We start from the raw sequence: 23268 nt of genomic DNA, 5'->3' as shown, positions 1-23268 counted from the left end.
ATGCCCCATGGTTCAGATGATGCCCGAAAGAGGTTCATCCTTGCCACAGCAGGGAACTTCTATGGGCTGAAGCCCTTATCCTCGCTGGCTGACAGCCCGGAGCTCAACAACTTCCTGGACGATGGAAATGAATTTGTCCTGGCTGTTAGCAGACATGACAATGACCTGCACCTGTCAAATAAGGTGACTCAGTTGTGCATAATTACAATTATGTGTACAAATGTGTGCATGCCTGTGAAACCCTTTGTCTTTTGCGAAGCAGGGTACAATCATACCTATAAGCAATTGTTTGTAGCAGGCCAAAAACAGTATTCCAGCACAGCCACAGTGTACCAATCATAGTCCATCTGCAATGCATGTGTTGCCCTTGGGCAGGCTTTGTTATTTAATACAAACAACTTATAAAATTAATGCATAAAATTTACCATTGCCACAGTGTCATAGTCTATATTGTGTCTCTTTGTCTGTCTATTTAAGATTGCGACATCGGGGGACAGCAGAGAGAAGGTGTTGGTGTTTTTCAAGCTACATCCCACTGTGATCACAGAGGAGAACCTCCACCAGAGCCTTCTGGTGTCCTCCATGCTGGAGTCTCCTATCAGCACCCTCTACCAAGCTGTCAGACAGGTCTTTGTCCCTGTGCTCCTCAAGGTGAGCCTGTGTAGAGAGTGCATCCTGGGTGATCCGGTCATAAGTGGACAGCGCTAAATACAGTTGTAAACAGTTCCCAGTGTGTCCTCAATGTGTCTTGAGATCTGATCACTTAGGCCACATTTGGAGGTGGCCTGGGATGCTTTTGTCCACATTGCCTTTGAAGTGTAAACAGTCATGTGTCCCAGGCTGCATTGAGTACGTTTACATGCACACCATATTCCGGTTCGGGTCAATATTCCGGCTAAGGTAACTGCGCCGCGGCAACTGGAATATTCCGTTTACATGTTACTTGGCATGCCCCCGTGTTTCGGCGTATTCCACTCTCTGACGTAATGCGACACTCAGCCGCGGGGGGGCAGCAGTACGCGTATAGGCGTCTGGTCTGCCGGAAAAACAGATGAAGAAGTCTTCTTCCTCGTCTTCTTCTTCTTTTTCTTCTTCCTCTGTCACTAGTTCTATGTTTTCTCCCATCGATATACTCCATGATATTGAAGTCTTTCATTTGCTGAAGGCGGACTGCAGTCTCCTGGCTCTTGCTGCTGTTCGCCATGCCGTTTTCCCCGCTTGCAGGTAACCATAGCAACAAAGACGCCACAGAATTCCTTGCGAGTCGAGCATGCGCAGTCATGACTGAATTTTCCGGTTCGGGGCATTTTCCGACTAAGGTGTTTACATGTCCCAATATTCCGGTTGGAACAGGCATATGCCAGGGGTCTTATTCAGAATTCTCTCCAACCGGAATATGACCTTAATCGGGTTCGGTGTGTGTTTACATGACACGTGCGCAACCGGAAAATATTGCGAATATTCCAGTTAATACAGGAATAAGGTGTGCATGTAAACGTGCTCATTGATGGACCACCTACTCAGTTGACATCTTCTGTATTAAGCTTTGGTCTAATCCAACACCTCTCACACTGGTGACACCAGCACCCCTACATAAATCATTTCTTAAATGCAATATATCAGGTCAGGTGCATGAAAATGGGTCAGCAAGGATGTCTCCTGTTGTTAAATGCCGGTTGCCTCGACTTAAAAAAACCTAAGCAGTTGGTCTTTGCAAATGGAAATGATATGTGTTTATTTGCATGCAGAGCAGGGAAGTGAGATCCAGTCACAAGTGGCCACTGGCGACACATTCTAATGCCAAACGTGAGTGGTCTTAATCAGAGCTGACCACCTGTGATCGGATCACCCAAGATGCATGTTAATACCAGATGGGAACAAGGCCAAAATGATGCATTTATACTGCTAGATCAGATTCTTACACATATAGTGGTATGAGTTGGTCCATGTGAGTGTAATACATCCACCAAGTTTGGTTCATTAACTTCTTCCCTGTTGTGAGAATGAGAGCACATATTAATTCAGCTCTGTGGTGCCTCTAAAATTGTGTTGTTTTCCAGTTGCTATCCACGTCATTCATTTTGAAGCAGTACGCGTCCGAGGAACCTCTCGTTCTCACATTAGGGAAGGAGTTAGTGAACCAAACTTGGATGAAACTTGAAAAAGTGGTTGTCTTTTCTTGTTCTTTTAAGGATGAGCAGTGGAGTTCAGCATTTGACCCTAAGCTGGCAGGATTGCTGAGTGAGCTGGAGCTGGGTCTGGGCTCAGTGGTGCGCCAGTCTGGAGCACAACCCTCAGCCAAGAAGGACCAAAAAGAGGAAGATGTTCTGGGTATGACTAGACAATTTTGGAATCGCTGAACTATTGACTTATGGTTATGAATGCATATGGGTTGTTAGATTTCCATGTGGGTGTAGCTAGAGGATCACATGTATATAAACATTTGGATTTCTGCCTTTAAACTGACACTGACAAAGTAATATATGAGTGCAACAGCAGAATGAGCTCAAGGATCAGAGCCATAGTTCCCTGACTGTATCCTTGTGACCATTCAGAAGCTTAGAAGAGAGATAGGAGCTATATATATTTTTTTTATCACTGAATTGTGTAGTTTAGTTAAAGAGTATTTTGGTATAAAGCAGTTTAACATTATCATTTTGTCTGCTTTTAACCAAAGCATTTTACAGTGCCATGAATGAGTACATTTTTAACATGGGTGTCACAGTGGGAATGCACCCCTAACACTTCAGCTTTGCAGGACTTTATTATTGCACTCAGTTGTCAGTCACTCTCTTAAAGTTTGAGATGTAGGACTGATTTGCAAATGTGACTTTCGAGCTACATGAAAACCGTATTACTCAGTACCCATGTCTTTCTCTGCCATGTGCAGGTATTCTGACTCCCAGTGATGAGTTCCAGTACTGGGCAGATCTCTCTGACTCTGGGGAGAAGAGCAGCACGAGAGAAAGGGCTGCACACTTCACTGAGTTATTTAAACCCATAGAAAAGGTGTGCATGTTTTATATGTATATCTACAGTATCTATCTAACTATCCATCCATCTATCTATTGATCTGTCTATCTATCTGTTTATCACATATACAGTGTGTGTGTGTGTGTGTGTGTGTGTGTGTGTGTGTTTTAGAAGGTATAGTACATACAGTATATTAGGTACAACTGTACAGTCTAATCCAATACAATACAAATATTCTGCCATAAAGTTTACTTTTATGATGCCTATGGGTCATTCCATGTCATTTCACCAAATTTTCAGGACATCCCATGCACTTGGGTCTCAAAAATTCTGATTCACCAGTTGTTCCTTATTTATCCAATAGGCACACTGTAAAATTTTTGTTTGCTCGGATGGATACTTTTTGAGATACGGTCAATTTAGTGAGGGGGTTATGTGTAGATTTTGGTGTGATTTTGGTGCGTCCTTATTTTTCCTCCATTTTTAGGTGTCAATCTCTCAAGAACTACACCACATAGGAATCTGAAATTTGGTACAATAATACACGTCCACCAACTCTCTCAGAATATACGAAAAGATCTGTTATACATCATAACTGGTATGCATGCCAGCGCCTCAAAAATGGAAAAAAAAATTACACAGGTTTCGTGGTCGACCATGCTTGGGCCTTCAGAAAACAACTTTGTATATGCTTCAGCTTCTTGAGTTTTTTCAGAGCTTTGAGATGCATACATGGACTGTTCAAAGCATTAATGGTTAGTCAGATACATGCATTGTTTTCTGGATGGCAGCTTCTCCAAATCCAAAAAAAGTTTTCGTGTCAGATTTTCATTGGCCCATAACTGCATGTAGGAATGTATTAAAAAATCTGATCTCTGTTTTAATTTAAAGTTCAAAGCTTACTCTTTCTTGGGATATAAAACAATTTTTATTTTTTTTTCTTTTGAGGGGCTGGCATGCCTACCAGTTATGATGTATGACAGATGTTTTGTATATTCTGAGAGTAGGTAGAGGTGTATTACCGTACCAAATTTAATTTTCCTATGTGGTGTAGTTCTTGAGATATTGACACCTGATAATGGAGGAAAAATAAGGACGCGCGAAAATCATACCAAAATCGACACATACCGCCCTCACTAAATTGGCCATATCTCAAAAAGTATCAATCCGAGCAAACTAAAATTTTACAGTGTGACTATTGGATAAATAAGGAACAACTGGCGAATGGAGCCATTTGTTGAAATATAATATATTTTTAAAAAGGAAATAATTGATTGGTTTTATTGTATGTGTGTGCAGCTTGGTTTCCAAAGAGACTGCTGTATTATAATCTGATTATAATCTGTTACAGTAAACACAATCTGCTTTCAGATGCTTTGGGAAAAAGAAAATCGTTAAATCTTGGTTTGCTTAAAAATATTTATCTTCAAAATATGTTTTGGGGATAAAAAGTGTAAAGATTGTGAAATTGTCGAGCTTAACATAATTTTACTCACCTTGAAACAGTGTTTAATATATAATATATAATAGCTGCAGGTGGTAATATTAATAATGATGCTAATAGAAGTTACACTTTGCTCACTGTCACTCAAATGTCACTTGTAGAGCAGAGTATATTTATGTTAGATGAATAAACTACAGTGCATTGAACTATCAGGACAAACCAAATGTGTCTTCCCTGTCTGTCTGCCAGGAGTATGGTGGTCTGGATGGCTTGTCTATGTCTGATGCTGTGGATCTGGTCGAACAGAGCAGGGACATTCTGGATGATGTCTGGAGACAGACCGAGCATGAGCCGTATCCGGAGACACGCATGCTACGGCTCATGGATGTTATTGGTAAGATACATAATCTTTGTTAGATGCACACCCACACATATGCACGCAGACACCAAATCAGGAAATGAAACATTATATTTGCTGATTATGTTACGAAAGCTACAGTGTGCGTCACAGCCACTTCCTGTTCACCTCTGACATTTATTAATAAAAAAGAAATTACAGGTGATTTGAGAACCGAAAGCAACAGACCTTCTCTAATCTATGAGACACTTTATGCAGTTATGCAGTTAAAGTTAAAGGTTATGGCCATTGCAAAGGTGGAAATAATCAGATTTATTTTGTGCACTTTATAACTGAATTTCAAAGTTTTGCAGTTAAAAGAATTGAGTGTAGAATCTGTCCTGTTGTCTTTTTTGCATGGAAATAATCACATGTAGCACTGTTTTCTTGTCTAAAAAAAAAAAAAATAATAATAATAATTCACTAACTTGTACTCTGGATACATTTTAAATGAGCTACTTTGTACCTTTTACCTAGGTAGATTTTGTGATATATGTTTATGTTTGCATGTATATGAGTCTCCTGCATTTGTTATTCTTTCTTTCCTTCTTTCTTTCTTTCTTTCTTATCTTTGTGTGTGCGTGTCTTTGTGTCTGTATGGCAGGTGGAGCCCTGGGAAGATACGTCCAGCGGAAGCTGAGTGGTCTTAAAATCTTTGAGGAGTCATTTCTGTCTGTGAGAGAGAGCCTGAGAGTGGGTGTTGTCATCTGTGAGCAGTGGGTGGCAGCCTGCGAGCATCTGACAGGACAGGTACAAAAGACATCAGAATAGAGAAAAAATATGTTTAAGAACAATTTCAAAACTCTGAATTTTTACAGACACTATTTTCTCTTAAATTGTGCTGCATCCCATGAACAGTTTTCAATCAGAAAGTTATATATATTTGCATTTCTTGTCTTTAGTGTCAGGTAGAAATAAATTTTCAAAGTTTATACAGAAAATGTTACTGGAAACTCCATTTTGTGTAAAACGAAACCGAGAAGATGATAATTTGGCTGATTTTAATGAATACTTAAAACATACACAGTTGCTTTTTTTAGGTGTGGAAGAGACATGCTCCCCATCCCTGGAAGGGGAACAAGCACTGTCCGCCAACCCTGCATTGCCTAGCACAGAGATTGGATGAGGTGAGATATGGTTAAGATCCTGGAGTATGGGGGGGGGGGCAGGCCTGGACAGTACATTGGGAGAACGGCGCAGTGCACCGTGGCCGCGCACTGTGCGGGGCCGGTGCGGTGCTGGCCGGTGCCGGTGTGGGGCCGGCCAGCACCAGGCCTGCCGGATCTCCACACACACAGACTGCTGTACTTTCATTATAAACCGACTTTTGTTTATATGCGGTTGCAGCAGCACAACGGACAATAACACAGACAACATGGTTGATTGCGCAATGCCCTGTATTCAAGCACGGAACGGAGTGATCACAGTAGTCAAATAATCCAGATTTTAGGGACAAACGTGCTTGGGCATGGTACAAACTTGGTAATGTGAGTAGCTCCTTTGTCTTTTTCAGTATCACATTCAAGTGCAGTGGTTACATTGCACCGGGGGTTTCAAATAAACTCCTTCAGTATAGAAGTGGCTTGCTTTTCCTTGTTCTTGCTTTTGTCCTTTTGGTACGCTGCAGAGAGATCAGATGTCATACTATTTGTTGGAATTTCCACTTTAAACATTTCTGTGTACATGTACTGTGTCATCAAAAGGCAATCTGTACTGTGTCATCACGTATGAGAAAGTTCCACTCGGCAGTATGACTCACTCTGAAGGACTCCAGTATGATCCGTATCCACCGCTGCACCCGTCATCGCTCCTATCCCTTAACCGCATGGAGTTGTTGTTGCAATGTTGCCTCAGAGTTTGTATACACAACAGGCGCTGTAAAAACAATGAGTAATTATTTCTTTTTCCTCCTACAATACAGTAAGAAAAAGATCACTCTTTCCCACACAAACTGAAAACAAATTTAGGCTGTACAGTGTGCTGTGTCACAGGTAATAGCCTAAACTTGCACTGTTTGTTTTTGTTGGCAGTGCCTCCTCCACCTCCATGTCCCTCCTTTAGTGTGTACAAAATGATGTGATCACAATGGGCCACAGAACATATAAATACCAGATTTAAATTCAAGTGGTGTGACTGGATCCTTCATTATTTGGACAGAATTTCTGGAAACCTATTGTATTTTAATACCAGGTGTATATGGGGCCTTGGTGTAAGCATCAGTGCATAGCATTGGTGGTATTCTAGAAGCTTCACTTACCATGTATGGCTGCCTCCCTCCTTTTCGCAATGAATTTGTAACCCTCACATTAATGGCTGTAACTTTTCCATTGTTCCAGATTCAACAATTAAAGGTAGACTTGAGGCATTTCTATCCTACCCTTATCCACCACATCTTTAGATGAACACTATAGTAGATTAACTTTGTTTTCTCAAATCTTAACAGCCTAATAATGCCCAAAGACATTATGCCATGCATATCTACCAGGTGGTGACTCTGCGCACAGTCCATGAGAAGCTGCTTCGTCTGCTACCGGGAGGAAAACAGCAGGCTCTGACTCCTGATCGCGTATTTGAACCTTTCTCTGGACTCAATCCTCTGCACTACAACCCCTACACTGAGGTACAAAATAGACTCTATGTTGTGTGTATGTGTGCGTGTGTGCACGTGTGCGCTTGTGTGTGCGCATGTAACTTAAAAATGGGCTTGTTTAAGCCGTTCTCCTGCTTCAATATTCTACTTTGCAACTCCTTCTCTGAGGTAGAACGAGGAGAAGGGGAGGAATACAGATTAGGGGTGCTTCAAAACATAGGTTCAATTCTTTGTTTTCAGGCTATTATGGTTGACAGATACTAAAATCAGCAGTAACTTCCAGTGCTTTATGACCCTAAATGATCAAAAGTTCACAAAATTTAGATGTTTTGTTTAGTGACTAAAGGAACTGGTAAATTAGACAAAGTCTTTGGCTGGTGGCTGCAGTAAATTGCTTGGATAACATAAGTTAAGACAAGGCATACTTTATTAAGCCGGAGGAAATTCAAGTGTAACAGCAGCTCCTTACAGCACAAATCACACTTAACAATGCAATTAAATAAAATGATAAAAGAGAGGTTGCACTTGTCTGTCTGCGTTGTGCAGTAGTTATATACCTTGTGCAGATCACCATTGTTCAGAAATTATACACATATCATATAACAAGATGAGCATAGTGATAAATAGAAAAGTTATTGTCCACTGTGCAATGATTATATACATAGTACACAATGAAGTATGATACAACAATAAAATAACAGTAAAGTGATTACTATTTTACAGTTTGCAATGTGCAATGAAACATTGTTATTGTTACATGTTGTGCATTACGATAATAATGACTGAGTGCAATTCTTTGCCAGTTATCTGTTAGAAAGTGCGGTAGAAAAAGGAATAGTTGCTGTCCATAGTGCAGTTACCCTACATGTCCCTAGTGATTGGTCATTGCTGAATAAATTTTGGCCGTGGTCCGCATTGCAAACAAAGAAAGGTAATAAGAATTATTTGATAACACTTTCCTAGTATTGTGCTGCACCTTTTACACAAGGCTACAAAGTCCTTTTACCTTTTGTAGTCCGTTCATGTACATCTCTCGTTCATTAAGTGGCTCTATTGTATTGTAACTATTACATATGTATTGTGAGCACTGGGATAGGCTCCATCATATGTGTGTGTGTGTGTGTGTGTGTGTGTGTGTATATTATAGCCTCTTTGGAGAGCAGCAGTGGCCCAGTTTGAGCGCTCCATTACTCCGTCAGAGCAGGAAGTGGCTGGCAGACTGAAGAGCTACATTGCTGATGTTCAGGACAACCCACAACAGGTAAACACACCCCTTCTGATACGCTGTGCATGTACTTACTGTACAAGCCTGAGCTCATTTCCTGCTGGCATGTTTACACGTCTAGTTCCCTTTGTCTTTGTTTTTTGTGTGTACCTGTGAGCAGTTCTCTGTGTTTTTATACATGACTTTGCGGTTATGTCCTAGCTGTTGCAGGTGTTCCAAAAACACAAGGAGCTGATCAGACGCCCCAACATTAGCAAGGAGTTACAGTCCGAGAGAGAGACCCTGCTGGCCAGGCTGCTGGACTACAACAGGGGTATACCAGTTTGTCACACAATATAGTCTCTGCCTCTCTGTGCATCAGAATTAACATGACAGTGGATTATGGCAACATAGATACAGTTTGATTGGAATCATGATTGACTATAGCTGCTGAATGAATGACTACGTTTACATGGACACCATATTCCAATTCAGGTTAATATTCCAGTTAAAGTAATTTTCCGAATAAGGTGTTTATATGCACTGCGGCAAACTGGAATATTCCGTTTACATGTTACTTGGCATATTCCTGTGTTTGGGCATATTCCACTCTCTTACGTAATGTGACACTCAGCCGCGGGGGGCAGCAGTACGTGTGTAGGCGTCTGGTCTGCCGGAAATACAGATGAAGAAGAAGAAGAAGTTGTCGCTATTTCTGTGTTTTCTCCCATCGATATACTCCATGATATTTAAGTCTTTCATTAGCTGAAGGCAGACTGCAGTCTCCTCCTCACTCCAAAAATGCTGGCTCTTGCTGCTTTTTGCCATGCTGTTCGCCATGTCGTTCTCCCTGCTTGCAGTAACCATAGCAACAGAGACGCCCCAGGATTCATTGTGAATCAAGCATGTGCAAACGTAACTGAATATTCCGGTACGGGGCATTTTCCGATTAAGGTGTTTACATGGCACAATTTTCCGGTTGGAACAGGTATATGCCAGGGGTCTTATTCGGAATTTTCTCCAACTGGAATATGACCTTAATCGGGTTCGGTGCGTGTTTACATGACTCGTGCGCAACTGGAATATTGCGGATTGGAAAACCCCAAAGAATATTACGAATAATACAGGAATATGGTGTGCATGTAAACGCGCTCAATGATTTTACTATATGTAAGTGGATTATTTAAACCACAGGGATACATTATAAGATATCACATGTCTCGTAAGTGGTTTAGGTGAGGCAGTTTGGTGGCCTGTTGGTTAGAGTGAATACCCTGCAGTGATAAGGTAGACTGCATCCTCAGAATAGCCATGTGCACTTTGGCATTGAGATATTAAACCACTTCCTGGTCTCTCGTTGTAAATCACCTAAAAATTCACCCAGGATGAAAGTGTCAGGTAAATGCCTGGAATGTTTAATGATGTGCTCAGAAATGGACATTTTATCTTTCCTCTGTATTTTTTTTTTCTTCTTGGTTTTCCCCAGGTTTAGTGATTGTGCCTAACTGTCCATAGATTTTGCTGTCTCCAATTCACAGGTTTATGAAGAGAAAGTCAGGAATGAGGTGTAACAACACACTGTTTTCCCTCATCTTTGACCCTGCTCTGCTTTTTCCATTTCCTCAGGCTTGAAGACCGATTTTGAGAGTCGTTGCCATGGAGCCCCGGGAGAGAGGTCTGGGCCACTCATTGGCAGGAACCTCCCTGAGGTGGTCAACAAAATTGTCTGGGTCCGACAGCTCATACACAAGGTAGCTCTTTGTCAATATGTGTGCGTTTTTCTTAAAAAAAAAAAAAAAAAAAAAAATCTTATACAGATCTCATTGTTATGAGCAAATGTGGATTTTAGAGTGGATGCTTTCCAAGGTCAAGGGAATGAGTTGCTGAATATGCAATAAAGTATAATCAGAGGAACTGCCCATGGGCAAGAAAAAAAAATCATTCCTGCAGGTTGGGATAGTTGGATGGGATGCTGTAGATAAACCATTTATAGCAATAGGATAGAGATGACAATACAGTTTGACTGGGTGGCATGGTGCTACTCTTGGAAATGCTCTCTGCTGTGGTAATACAGCATAATAATACATAGCCCATGATAAATAACATGCTGGGGGCATTGCAAATAATCCCCCATGGCGATTAATTCAGACATAAAGACTCCATAGGCCACACGGAGCAGAACCAAAGCAGGAGGAGGGCAGAGAAGGCTCTTTCAGATAGCAGCAGTGGGAAGGCCAACATCAGTGTACAGGGTGAATATAATATAAGATACGATAAATGAGACTTCATTGTAACTGTGCGAAATTTGCCGTGGACATCACAGTGTCTGCAGCATAAAATCACAGCAAAACAACAGTAGATAAAACAAGCACATTCAGCCATCAGTTGCACATGCCGACATACATCAGCAAAAGTGCACATATAGTACAATATATAACGGATCGATGACAACAAAGACAGCTATGACATACACATATTTCAGCTGAGTTGGAGTTAAGGACTTTATTGGACAAGGGGGAAAAGGAATGTTTGAAAATGTTTGAAATGGTCATGCATGCTTAGTGGAACCGTGTGCCGTCTGCCCTAGGGGAGGAGCTGATACTCTGGGTGGAGGACATGATTTGGGTCTAAGATGATTTTTTGGGCTTGTCTGATTCTGGTTTGTTGAAAAAATAGCCAGAAGACGGGGATGTTAACAAACTCCCATGATTTTCATGGCTGTCTGAAGGAGTCGGGTGATCTGGGTTTTGACTGTACTGTCAGATTACCAAACCATGCAGTGATGCCATAGGAGGAGCTTCTGCTCTACTGCATGATGGAATAGAAGCTGCACTTTCTGGTTCACATCAAAGGTTCTGAGCCTTCTCAGGACGTGAAGCCTCTGCTGCACCCTGGTGCAGACATCCTCCACATGGACCTTCCACACCACTTTGTTATCCATGTGGCTACACAGGTACCTGTAGGATTCTACCTGTGCTATGGTATGGCCATGAATTACCACTGGTGAGTGATCACCAAGAGACTTGGGATCAAACTCCGTCTCCTCAGTTTTTTTTTTTTTTTTTTTTTTTTTTTAGAAGATGAGGTAAGGTTTGTCACAGCACTGTACCGACTGTACTGTACTGTACTCATTGGACTCATGCTAACATTGCCCTATCCTGGGACTAACATTGCTAACAGTGCTTTTCATTATGACTGCTGCATTTATTTCTTAGAGCGTGAACAGCACAGTTAGCTGACACCCCTGGGGTTAACACCCAAGGTCTTAAATACTGAACTGAAATCAACAAATAATACTCTGGCATAGTCTTTGGGGTTTTCCAGATATTTAGTGACCATGTGCACCATTCTATTGATTTTCTCATCAGTGCCTCTGTAGTGTCTGTATGCAAATATGAGTGTGAGTGTCGTGAGTCGAAAGGCTTTTACAAATGGACCATTAGATCAGTGCAGTGAGATTTGATAGGTGTGACAGGTGTGGTTAATGAACTGCCTTTGTAGCTGGAAGAAGTCTTCTCAAGATAAGAATTTATGTGGCAATCATCAGGATTAAGCCTTAAATACTCCCAAACAGGGGCAGAGGCATGTTTCTTACAAGTCTTGTGACGTTATCCCCACCACACGTAGTCACCACCTTTCTCAGCTCATCTGCCTGTTCTGACACTAGACTCTGACCTCTGATGGTGCGTGCTGTGCACTAGAATACATCACCTCAATATAGCATCATTATCCGTTTAGCAGAAACAGGAACATCTGTATTTTGATGGTAATAAAATACCTTTGGTATTTCTAAATACCTTGGTATACTGTGAACTGATACCACCCTAAGCCTATGACAGAGTATATCAGGAGTTTCATATCAGGCTTAGGGTTAGGGTTAGGGTTAGCGGTTCCTGACCGAGTGTCCCATTTAACCCGCGAGTCAGGTTATTTTATTGGCCTCTGTGTAAAAATAAAATAAAAAAATAAAATAAAGGCACTATGCGACTGAGTGTGACCTTGTTGGCACTGGTCAAAAGTTAAGGAGGGCTTTTATTTTGATCGATGTTGCACTCGCCTTATTTGTGATGTTCTCGCGTAACTTCGGAAAATAACTTCATGGAATCACGCACCACCGACAGCACTGGCTGGAAGGAATGGACTTCCTCACGGTGTGTGTGATTTGTCCTCGCAAACCACCAGTGAAAATAATCCCACTACAAGAGAAAACCTTTGCAGATGTAGTGAAAGAGGTGAAGCAGTGCCATTGTAGATTTGCAAGTGCAGCAGGCAAACATGACAGGGGATCTGTCATGTTTGCCTGCTGCCCCCACCGTGGAGCTTGGCTCTATGGCGGTGGGCGTGATGGGTGTATTCGACTTCAGGTACCTAGCGCTGTGATGCGAGCCAGAGACACCTCCCTCTGCTAGTAATAACGCTGCTCCGTCTGTTAAAAAGGTGGTAACTTATGCAAATATTGAATTAATTATATTTAAAAAGCAACCCATGCATCGCTTTCCGAAAATAAAAAAAAAGAATAAAATAAAATAAAATTCCTACCTACCCATCCTTCCCATGAATAAATAAAATAAAATAAATCCCCCCTACCCATCATAAAAAAGCTAAAAAAAAAAAAAAATAATAAAATAAAATAAATTCCCTACCTATTCATGCCCTTAAATGACAAGGAACTGGAACCCGATGTATTTTTTTGTTTGGCCTCATGTCATATCAGGAGTTTCCTACCAAGACTACAATTTTATTGAATCAGAACATTTTTATTTCTTATTTCTTATTAGGGTTTAAAAAAAAGTATTTAAGGGTCCCTTTGTCTTTTTTGCTCCTATCTGTGTTTGAATTTCCCCTGAAGGTCGAGGACTCTATCCGCATTGCTGAGGCTCTGCTCTCAGACCTGTCTGGGTTCAGAGGGTTCCTGCATTTCTGTGATGACCTGCTGGAGATTCTCAGGGCCTATGAACAGGAGCAGTTTGAAGATTGGTCCAGAGATATTCTGTCTGGACTGGCTGACCCGAAGTCTGGCATCAGGTTGGTTATGCAGTACAAAACGATCTATTAAAAAACAAAACAGAACAAAACCTGTAATTCCACTATGCCACTGAAATCACAGGAATCACTGTTGGTTTTTTTTGTTTTTGTTTTGTTTTGTTTTGTTTTTTCGTGTGTGTTTGTGGCTTCCAACATTTTTTTTTTTTTTTTTTTTACAAGAGAGCTCATAATCCATGGTCATCTATTTAAAACAATACCAGAACAGCTAGGCATAGATGTAATGTTACATGTTTGCACAAAAACATCCATTCACTTTTTCGTGCACAGCTCTTGTTCATTTCTCAGTGGAGAAATGCATAAAAAATGAATACAAAAAACAACTCCAGCATTGGAAAAATGAATAGCACCAACAGATAATTCCTTCTCATTGGACTTGAACTTTTTTGTGTCTCATCACATTGGTGATTCAATGCCTTCATTGTTAAGGCATTTTAATTGTATTGGACCTTGTTTGGTTAGATCTCATCTCTTGTCTTTGTCCTCTTCTCTACAGTCTCCAGGCCAGTAACCGTGTAATGGACCTGGACCATGTGGATGGCAGGCTGAAGATCCAGTATTCTGACAGATTGGTCACTCTGCTCAGGGAGGTCAGGCAGCTCTCTGCTCTGGGCTTCCCTATCCCAGCTAAGATACAGCAGGCTGCTAATACGGCAGACAAATTCTACAGGCAGGCCATTGTCCTGAAGCAGGTGAGAAAATGGGTTAAGACACACACACTCCCATGCCCACACACATAGATGAGAAATGCCAGCCCAGCCAAATATAGACACACCTGGGTTTTCTCAGACTCAAACTAATCATTTGAGCACCAATAATTAGCAAGGCCATAGCATTTTCTTTCTTTTTCTTTCTTTCTTTCTTTCTTTCTTTCTTTCTTTCTTTCTTTCTTTCTTTCTTTCTTTCACTCTCTCGACCATTCTAATTTTAATAATACATCATCTCCATTTTAAGACATAATAACCAAGTGTTCCTGTGTATCAGGTGGCCCATTTCTACAACACTATAGACCAACAGATGATTCCCTCCCAGAGACCTATGATGCTCAGTCTTGCCCTGGCCTTTGAGCAGGTCATCAAGGTAAGTATTGAGGCTACAATACAAACTTAACACTTTGAGACAGTGTATAAATGTGGTTTTGGTCCATAGCAGATTGAAAATGTGAGTCATGGACACTAGATATTTAAACAATCCCTACTTTCCTTTAGTCAAATAAGGTTTTTGATTGCATGTCATTGTTTTTTGCCATCTGTGTTTTGTGTTATAAAAAAAGATCTGTTATTGCTATAGAGGACAGGGAAGCTGATGCCTTGTCAGTGCACAGGAACAATTTTATTGTGAATGTGGATCATAGAAATGCATGATACGCAATGGCTTTAGGGAGCTGGTGGGCAAAAAGGCAGGCATTGAAATTTCTTTACCAGCTAGATGCAGCATCTTATCAGAATGAAATTGGCTTCCAAAAGAGGGTTTGTTATCTGGTGATGAGGCTGCTATTTTGCAAAAAATGTAATAGTCCCAGACAAAAAAAAATATCATTATTTGTTGTTCCTGATGTTGTTTCCCACCTCAGACCATACATCACCTCTTGCTGATTCTCTTTGGCAGAATCCTCGTTCCCAGTCAAAGGAGTCAGGTGGCAAAGTGCAGATTACGTGGGACAACCCCAAAGAGCTGGAGCTTTACATCACCAAGCTGCAGTCTGCGGCTGAGAAACTTTCCACTGAGAACAGAAAACTACGCAAGTGGCACACTGATTTTACTGAGAAGGTGCTAGTTTACCCTCATATAGATTACCTATGCCCCCTTTCCACCAAAATGAACCTGGTGCTAGTTCGGTGCTGGGGCTAGAGCCAGTGCTTAACTGATTCCAACAAAGAACCGGTTTGCTTTTCCATCGGCCAAGAGCCAAGCAGAGCCAAGTCAGACCCACGTCATTACGGTGTGCGAGACGCTCACTTGGAATCACAATAACCAACATGGACGACAAATGGACGACCCATCGTAGCGATGCAAATACTGCTCGTGTCTTTACAAGCCTACATTACGATCCAGAAGCGAAAAACGGGATTATTGTTGACTACTCGTCGTATTCGTGGTTGGAACGAACGACGACTATGTTTAGCTATATGTTTATAGTGTTCGCTGTTCCCGTCTGGGTCTGTAACCCCACTCACCAATGACATGGTGGGTTGCGTTATTGGTTCTTTCTCTGGCCCCTGTTTAGCCCCTGCTCGAAGTTGGTGCTTGCCTGGAACCGATTTGGAACCAGTTAAGCCGGTGCTTGGGTGGTGGAAAAACAAAGAAGCGGTGCTAAGGCTCCGAACCAGCCCTGGAACCTCTTTGGTGGAAAAGGGGTACTAAAGAATCATATTGTAGGAGTATACACTGAGAAATGTTAGCCTTATTTGTCCCTGTGAAATGGATCAGTGCTATATAGCACCATATATAGATCAAATACTTTGTGATTATAAATCATTAAATCATAATAGTAATGTAAATGATTGGTTTTAAGCCCATTTGTTTGGAATCACTTAAATTTCCCCCCAATTAGTTTTAGCTTAGTAACTCAAGTCTTGCTTTTCTGTGCATGTATGCATACATGCATATATGCCTGTGTGCATGCATATCAGGTGGTGACTCTGATGAATGTGGACCTGCTGAGACATCAGCAGCGGTGGAAGGATGGCCTTCAGGAGCTCCGTACTGGCTTTGCCACCCTGGAGGCTCAGGTACAGAATACACTCAAAAGCACAAGTGTCTCTGCTGCTGGGGTTGGATACTAAAAGTCAGTGTTTTTTTGGCACAGACTGAATCAACACTACTGAATACCAAAATATGTTGAGGTCAGCAGTGCCATTTTCCAATTCTTTTATATTGTTCTGGTTCAGTGAGACTTCGACCAGCCTTTACAGAGGTGCACATTCACAAATTTCACAGCACTGAAATGTCATGGTGCAAGGTAACTGTCTCTGTTTTTAGCCATCATGCTAATTCTTGCCAAAACACAGCTTCCGTCAAGACAAGCAGACATCCATGACTCATTTATCTGGTTTAGTTGCTTGGCTAAATCAAAACCATTTAATGCAGTGTAAGCTTCATACAGGGTGTGACATCTTTGGTTGGTTCAATACAAAATATGTCTCCCAGTAAAGATGACTATGCTATGATGTTTATTGAGCTCCTTTGACTTACTGTGGTGGTGTTTGTGGCTGTTGTTTATCTGTTGGTCTCATTCTACTTGACATACACATCCTGTACAAAATTATCTTTGGTAAGGTTTTGTTGGCAAGCTGATGTGTTTGTGTATAGGGCTTCAGGACAGGTGACATGCGTGCATGGCGTCAGCACTGGAATCATCAGCTGTACAAGGCTCTTGAACACCAGTACCAAACTGGACTGGAAGCTCTGAACATGAACCTGCCTGAGATACACATCGACCTTACCTTCAAGTCAGTAGCTGTCTGTTTCTCTCCATTTTATGTTTCATACCTGCTGTCACTTTGTTAACTTCTCTTTCTTCTCTTTCTTCTGCATCTTTGTGCCTTATTTTAGCTGAATTTAGTCTCTTCCTTGTGTGTTTGATGCTTCTCTTCCATCGTTTAAAAAAACACTTTGGCATCATCTTCAAACCAGTAGCAGCACCTTCTCTTCTTCTCTATCTCTGCATCATTCATTGCTCTTAAGAGCAATCCATGAATTTCTGGAGGTAGAAAGGTTGTTTAGCTTTCTGTATCTGGAAAGTAAATGTAAATTCTAGTGCCAAGACTTTTTAACTGTGTGTTGGAAATCAAAATGTGCAATGAGTGAAGTAAGGGTATGTCTCTGTCTCTCTGTCTCTCTCCCTCTCTCTCACACACTGTTAACTCATTCACTCACCCCACACTCTCAGACACACAGACATACACACCTGTTTATGATCCATATGCAGAACTTGCATCTTATGTCTTGTTGACTTTCTTCTACCATGTCTCTTTCTCTTTGACTTTTTCTGTCTCTGCCTCCTGCTTTCTCTTTCCTCTACGTAGGCAGGGCCGTTTGCAGTTCCGGCCTCCATTTGAGGAAGTAAGAGCTCGCTACTTCAGAGAGATGAAGAGGTTCATTTCGATCCCAAACCAGTTCAAAGGGGTCAGTGCTCAGGGGGAGGAGCTTATCTTCAGTATCATGATTGACAGGAATGCCTCCGGCTTCCTCACCATCTTCAGTAAGGCTGAGGACCTCTTCAGCCGCTTGCAAGCTGTACAGAACAAGTTCAAGGTACCTGAACAAGACCTGACGATTACAGGAACAGTCATTATAATAATGACCTTTATCAGTCAACCTTTACTTTGATAAAGCCACAGTATAATGTAAATAAAATACAAATTTTTGTGTAAAGCTGCTTTATCCAGACACCAATCTTACATTTTATTGATTTTTAAGCTTGCTTTTCATTCACATTATTAATATAGTTAAAAAGTTGATTTGAGCTAGGACTCAGTGTTGTTGATAAATTATTATTTTTTTTTTAATAATTTTTTTTTTTACAACTATTTACAACATCTGCAAACCTCTTTTCTCATCTATAGATCATTGAAACCCTGTTGCTTTATTTAGTGTTATTTTTTGTTTGTTTATTTATTGAAGCATTGATATTAGTTGTAGCTGTGCTGCCTACATCATGTGAAGACTACAAATGTATTAATTTTTCTCTATTTCTGGACTAAAGCTCTGCTATAATTACTAGAATTTGTTCCTTCTCTACTACCCTGAAAATACAATGAGCAAAGAATAGCATTTCTTCACTTCTGTCTGCGGTCATGCATGTTTAAACTAGAACAGGGAAAGCCCAAACTACTTCTTGGTTTCCCCTTTTCCTTGGCTCTGTGATTAACATTAGTTCATCCTTGACTCAGAATCTTAAAACTAGGAAACCTTCACATTTTGTGTGTGTTTGTGTGTGTGATAGAATTGGGTGGTGCTGGGCCAGGTGGACATAGAGAGATTAGTGGAGAAGCATCTGGACTCAGTGCAGGACTGGGAGAGAAACTTCAAGGCCCTGAAAGCCCAGGGGAAGGAATCTGAGCGTCTTCCTAGGTACATACTTAAACATATTAAACATTTATTCATTCATTCATTCATTTTCTAAACCGCTTATCTATAAGGGTCGCGGGGGGAGCTGCAGCCTATCCCGGTGCTCACTGGGCGGAAGGCAGGGGAACACAATGTAAAGGATCATATGAAACACAATAAACTAAGCAATTGTCTGCATTTACTTCGTATTAAAACAAATACAGCAACAACTGTATTATTTCCAATGCAGATAGCCCACTGGGTAAGTGTTTATACAGTCTCGGTCTTAATAGACTCCTTCACCAAATGTCATGACAATGCAAAAAAAAAAAATCGTTTTCGGATATTAGTGTGCAGTGCAGTCATGAGATAAAGCTGATAAAGAATAATGTAACTGCATAACAGAGAGGTAAGGGAGTCACTCATTGTAAGTCACTTTCCCCAGTGATTAGCATTTTGTCAGCAAAAATCAATACTAAAAGAAAGTAAAACACCAAATTCACAAAGAAAATTCACAAGCTGGAACAAATTGCAGTATAGCTCATGGATCAAGTTGAGTTGAGTTTTTTTTCCATTAAATGTTGGAGATGCTTATCTGTGCAAAATGCAGATGCTAAAAGATCACTTCCACTTAAGGACTCTAGTTCCTCCTTGCAAAATTTCATTTAATTTATTTAGGTTTGATTTTTGGTGAATGCAACACCTTACTCACAAACAATTACACACACATAATTAAATTAAGAAATACAAATGAGTCCCAGAACTTGTTCTCCTTCAGCTTCTCTTATCCCGTTTACCCCCCTCTGTCATGTCTGTTAGTCAGGAGAAAGTAGACTGTATCACAGTGAACTGTGAGCCAGTCAAGGCTGTCATTGATGACCTGATCCAGAGGCTGTTTGACACCCTGCTTATGTCACTAAGAAAGTCCATACAAGGTAAATAAACTCATTTTTTGTTTGATAATATATGTATTCTGACTGTTCTCCCTCTCAATTTCACTCTAATACAAGCTAAACATGTTTGAACTTTCTTTCTTAAAGACATTTCTATTTTAATTAACATGTTTTTTTTTTTTTTTTTTACTGTATAAAACTTCATTATTTAAACTAATCAAGGTAGAGCATTAATGCTAATCACAAGTAAAGGTTTTTGTTTATACATTTTGTTTTCTAATTTCTGTTTTTCTATTTCTCTTTTTCTGTTTTAATTTTGTTTCTAACTCTCTCTTGGACCAATTAAATTCCCTTTTCTCTCAATTTCTCTTTCCTTTTCTGTTTTCACGGCCCTCTCATTTCATTACACATTTTTTCACTTCCTTTCTTCACCCTTTGCTTTGCCCCCTCTCTTCTGTCTGTTCTCCTCTCCCCTAATCCAGGCCATATTCAGACCATAGAAAGTTTTGTGTCAGAGTCAATGGAAGCCCTATCCACTCGTCCAGAGAGCATAGAAGAGATTGGAGTGGCCAATGCCAAACACAGCCACATACAAACCCATAAACCTCAAGTAAGACATGATGAGCAAGCATACTCCTGAATCCTGCCTTGTAACTTTCCTAAAGGATGATATGTTTCTGATGTTTTGTTTTTTTTTCTGAAGTTTTGTGCCAGTCATCTCGGTTTTCCAGGTGGTTTCCCCACACACTCAGCATTTTTGACCTATTAAGGCTCCTTCTACTGCCTTTAGAAACCAGTTTCTGCCACTGATCTTTGTACAGTATTAATAAAGCTTTTACAGACTTTAAAATGGTCCAAGTTAGATAATGCACCACATAAAACAAGACTTTTGTTATTAAAGTTTTCATGAGAGTCTAGATTGCCATTTCCATATTTGGGCATGGGCAAAAGCCTAGGGCTGTAGTCTGTTAGTCGACTGGTCGATTTATTTGTCGATACGTTCTTGGTTGACCAAAATCTGATTGGTTGATTATTTGCTGTGTTAATTTTATCAGGAGTAAAGCACTAAGTGCTAATGGGGGTGTTTTCAGAACACCCTGTTTCACAGGTAACAGTCCCCTTGTTTTCACAATTTTGGATTAGCCCAACCCACTGGTGGAGACAGATAGGTAGGCCTGTATGTTCTGAATTGAAGAAAAAATGCTGCCACACTGACGATGTCAAAGACAAATAGATGAAAAAAAAGTTGAATGCAAACTTTGCAAACAACAGTTTGCATATCACAGCTCAACGACCAACATGGCATATCACGTAAAAATGGTAAGCTAACATGTTTGCGTTATGTTGCTCCGTCAGTTTTGAGTATAAACATATAAGAATTGGCATATTTCAAAGTTTTAGTCTAATAATCGCTTTATAACTGCAGGCGCACACACCCGCGGCGACAGCAGCTTGACATAGTACTATTTTCAGAAATCCCTATGATATTGCATAGGTGCCCGTAATGCAACACTGTCAGAGCCGACCAACTCCAGTGTGTCATTCAGTGCAAAATAATTAGGTAAAAAACGATTTAATATACTGCAAATACTAGTTGTTTATGTTTATTTATAATTCATTTAGGCGGATAAGGCTACCAGGTATGCTACTGCCCAGTTAATTAATCTAAAAATATTACGGTAACTTTTTTTTTGTATTCCCGCCGCCCCCTGATTAGTCAACTTTTGGTCGAAATTTCAGGACTTTAGTCGACCAAGATTTTCTTTGGTTGACTACAGCCCTACAAAAGCCAAATTGTGATAATCATAAGAAATTACTTTGACAGCAGTATACATATAAAAAATATATGCTAACATGCAAAATTATATTGATCAATCAAATTGATGCTCATTTATGTAGGAGTGGTGCAATGTACAGCCAGTCACTGCCACACCATCTGCACTAAAGCTGATTCGTCTATCTTAAAGCAACATTGTTACATTCTCACATGATGGTTGGATATGGATTAGCTGTAGACGGCAGAACTGAATGATAGTAGAATGATGAAGAATGATTTTTGTTATGTGAGAACTAATGTCGGCTGGTTCAAACTGGACACAGAAGCACCTTGAAGCGCAGCCCACTTCCTCTAGGCGCCCATGTTAACCAGTTGGACTGTTTAGACTGGATCCGAAGTGACAGTTTTGGCATCTAGTCTATTTTCTCTGCACGCTGTGAGCAGATTTCACTAGAAAACACATGAAAATACATTGTAGATGATCAAATATGCGCCCCATGCTTGCCAACCCTTTTGATTTTCCTGCCCACCTGCTGTTCTCCTGGAGTTTCATTTCCCCTGATTTTCTCCTTTTGGATGAAATTTCATCAAATTGCATACTTTTTTCACACATTTGACACACTTTTGTGTCTAAACACACATTTGTGTCTAAACAAAGAGACAGAGAGAGAGAGAGGAGAAATATAGAGGGATACTGTAGTGAGAGAGACAGTGCACACACACACACACACACACACACAGACAGGGAGAGAGAGAGAGATATGCAAACTACAATTTATGAAAAACTACAGCGAAATTGTCTTTCACACACTTTCTGGCCACATGTCTGCGGGTGTTGTATGTTAACACTTTTTTTTCATGGGTGGATGTTTGCGTGGGAATGAGTGAATTTGTAGTTCATGTGTGCATGTGCATTCATACACGTGCATATGTGTGCAGGTCCTTCCTCAGTTGCAGTGTGCTGAAGAGAAGAATCGTTTACTGCGCACAGTGGCTGGGGGAGGTGTGGACTCTCTGTCCTCCCTTAGGGCCAAATTGGACAAACTGGAGCTTGTCATGGAGAGCCACCAGCTCATGATCAAAGAACAGGTGCTACTCATGCACACACATATGCCCTTTCACCTACATGTTGGTGGCAGAGTAGCCTTATAGTTAAAAAGATAATCCAGAACATGAGAGGTTGCAGGTGTGATGATTACAACAGTCAAAATATCCATCAACAGCCATGTCTACTGTTGTTAGTCATTCTTTTTTTTTTTTTTTTTTTTTTTTTTAACAGCTCCACTAATGTCCAGTAATGCTGACTCCCATTTCAATCAAGTATATTTTCTCTGTAATAATTTCATCTAATATTATTTCTCTTCTTTCATCCCAACACCCCCAATTCCCGGCTCCTGTGTCCTCTCCCCTCTTTTGCACATTGTCTTTATCTCCCTCTCACATGCCTTGCTCTTGCTCTTGCTCCCCCAGGTGGAGGCGATGCGTAGTAATGCGGAGGGTCGTATCGAGGCCTACAGGGTCGATTTGGAGCGGTTCAAAGCTCGCTGGGACCAGCTGAAGCCCAAGGATGACGTGCTGGAGACAGGCGATCAGGCTACCCTGCTTGCCTGCCTCCAGACCATCAGAGACAAGCAACAAGAGTTCCAGGAGCTGGAGCTGGTTCGCACTAAACTTCTGTAGGTTTATTTATTAAATTTAATTCCATCAAAGTTCATTTTTTGGAATATGTAAGGTAGTTTCATTGCATTCATTTTCCACTTTGTAGAGTCGTAATAGTTTCCCTAAATCCAGTTTGAAAGGTTATAGTCAGGTATAGCATATTTAAGCCAGTAATTTACCTATACTCCAAATTTATAAGATTTTATGATGAATTGCTAGAGTTTAGGTAAGATGAG

General features: G+C 40.7%; 1 protein-coding gene across 1 annotated transcript in view; it reads left to right on the top strand.

Annotated features, from left to right (window-relative positions):
- dync2h1 (dynein cytoplasmic 2 heavy chain 1) overlaps positions 1–23268 on the top strand; it is a 208879-nt gene continuing 185611 nt past the window's right edge. Inside the window, exons 1-23 of the mRNA XM_030066488.1 lie at positions 1–183; positions 478–651; positions 2193–2331; positions 2891–3009; positions 4667–4811; positions 5419–5564; positions 5855–5941; positions 7300–7434; positions 8552–8665; positions 8831–8942; positions 10235–10359; positions 13458–13633; positions 14148–14343; positions 14636–14731; positions 15260–15421; positions 16285–16383; positions 16964–17103; positions 17680–17908; positions 18600–18727; positions 19523–19638; positions 20079–20206; positions 22313–22462; positions 22844–23049. Coding sequence (XP_029922348.1) covers positions 1–183; positions 478–651; positions 2193–2331; positions 2891–3009; positions 4667–4811; positions 5419–5564; positions 5855–5941; positions 7300–7434; positions 8552–8665; positions 8831–8942; positions 10235–10359; positions 13458–13633; positions 14148–14343; positions 14636–14731; positions 15260–15421; positions 16285–16383; positions 16964–17103; positions 17680–17908; positions 18600–18727; positions 19523–19638; positions 20079–20206; positions 22313–22462; positions 22844–23049 — 3305 coding nt within the window. The remainder of the gene's footprint in view (positions 184–477; positions 652–2192; positions 2332–2890; positions 3010–4666; positions 4812–5418; positions 5565–5854; positions 5942–7299; positions 7435–8551; positions 8666–8830; positions 8943–10234; positions 10360–13457; positions 13634–14147; positions 14344–14635; positions 14732–15259; positions 15422–16284; positions 16384–16963; positions 17104–17679; positions 17909–18599; positions 18728–19522; positions 19639–20078; positions 20207–22312; positions 22463–22843; positions 23050–23268) is intronic.

The sequence above is a fragment of the Myripristis murdjan genome, chromosome 13 (genome assembly GCF_902150065.1).
Source record: "Myripristis murdjan chromosome 13, fMyrMur1.1, whole genome shotgun sequence".
Lineage (NCBI taxonomy): Eukaryota > Metazoa > Chordata > Actinopteri > Holocentriformes > Holocentridae > Myripristis > Myripristis murdjan.
Note: the sequence above shows the minus strand (reverse complement) of the source record. Positions and strands in the feature narration are given on the sequence as shown.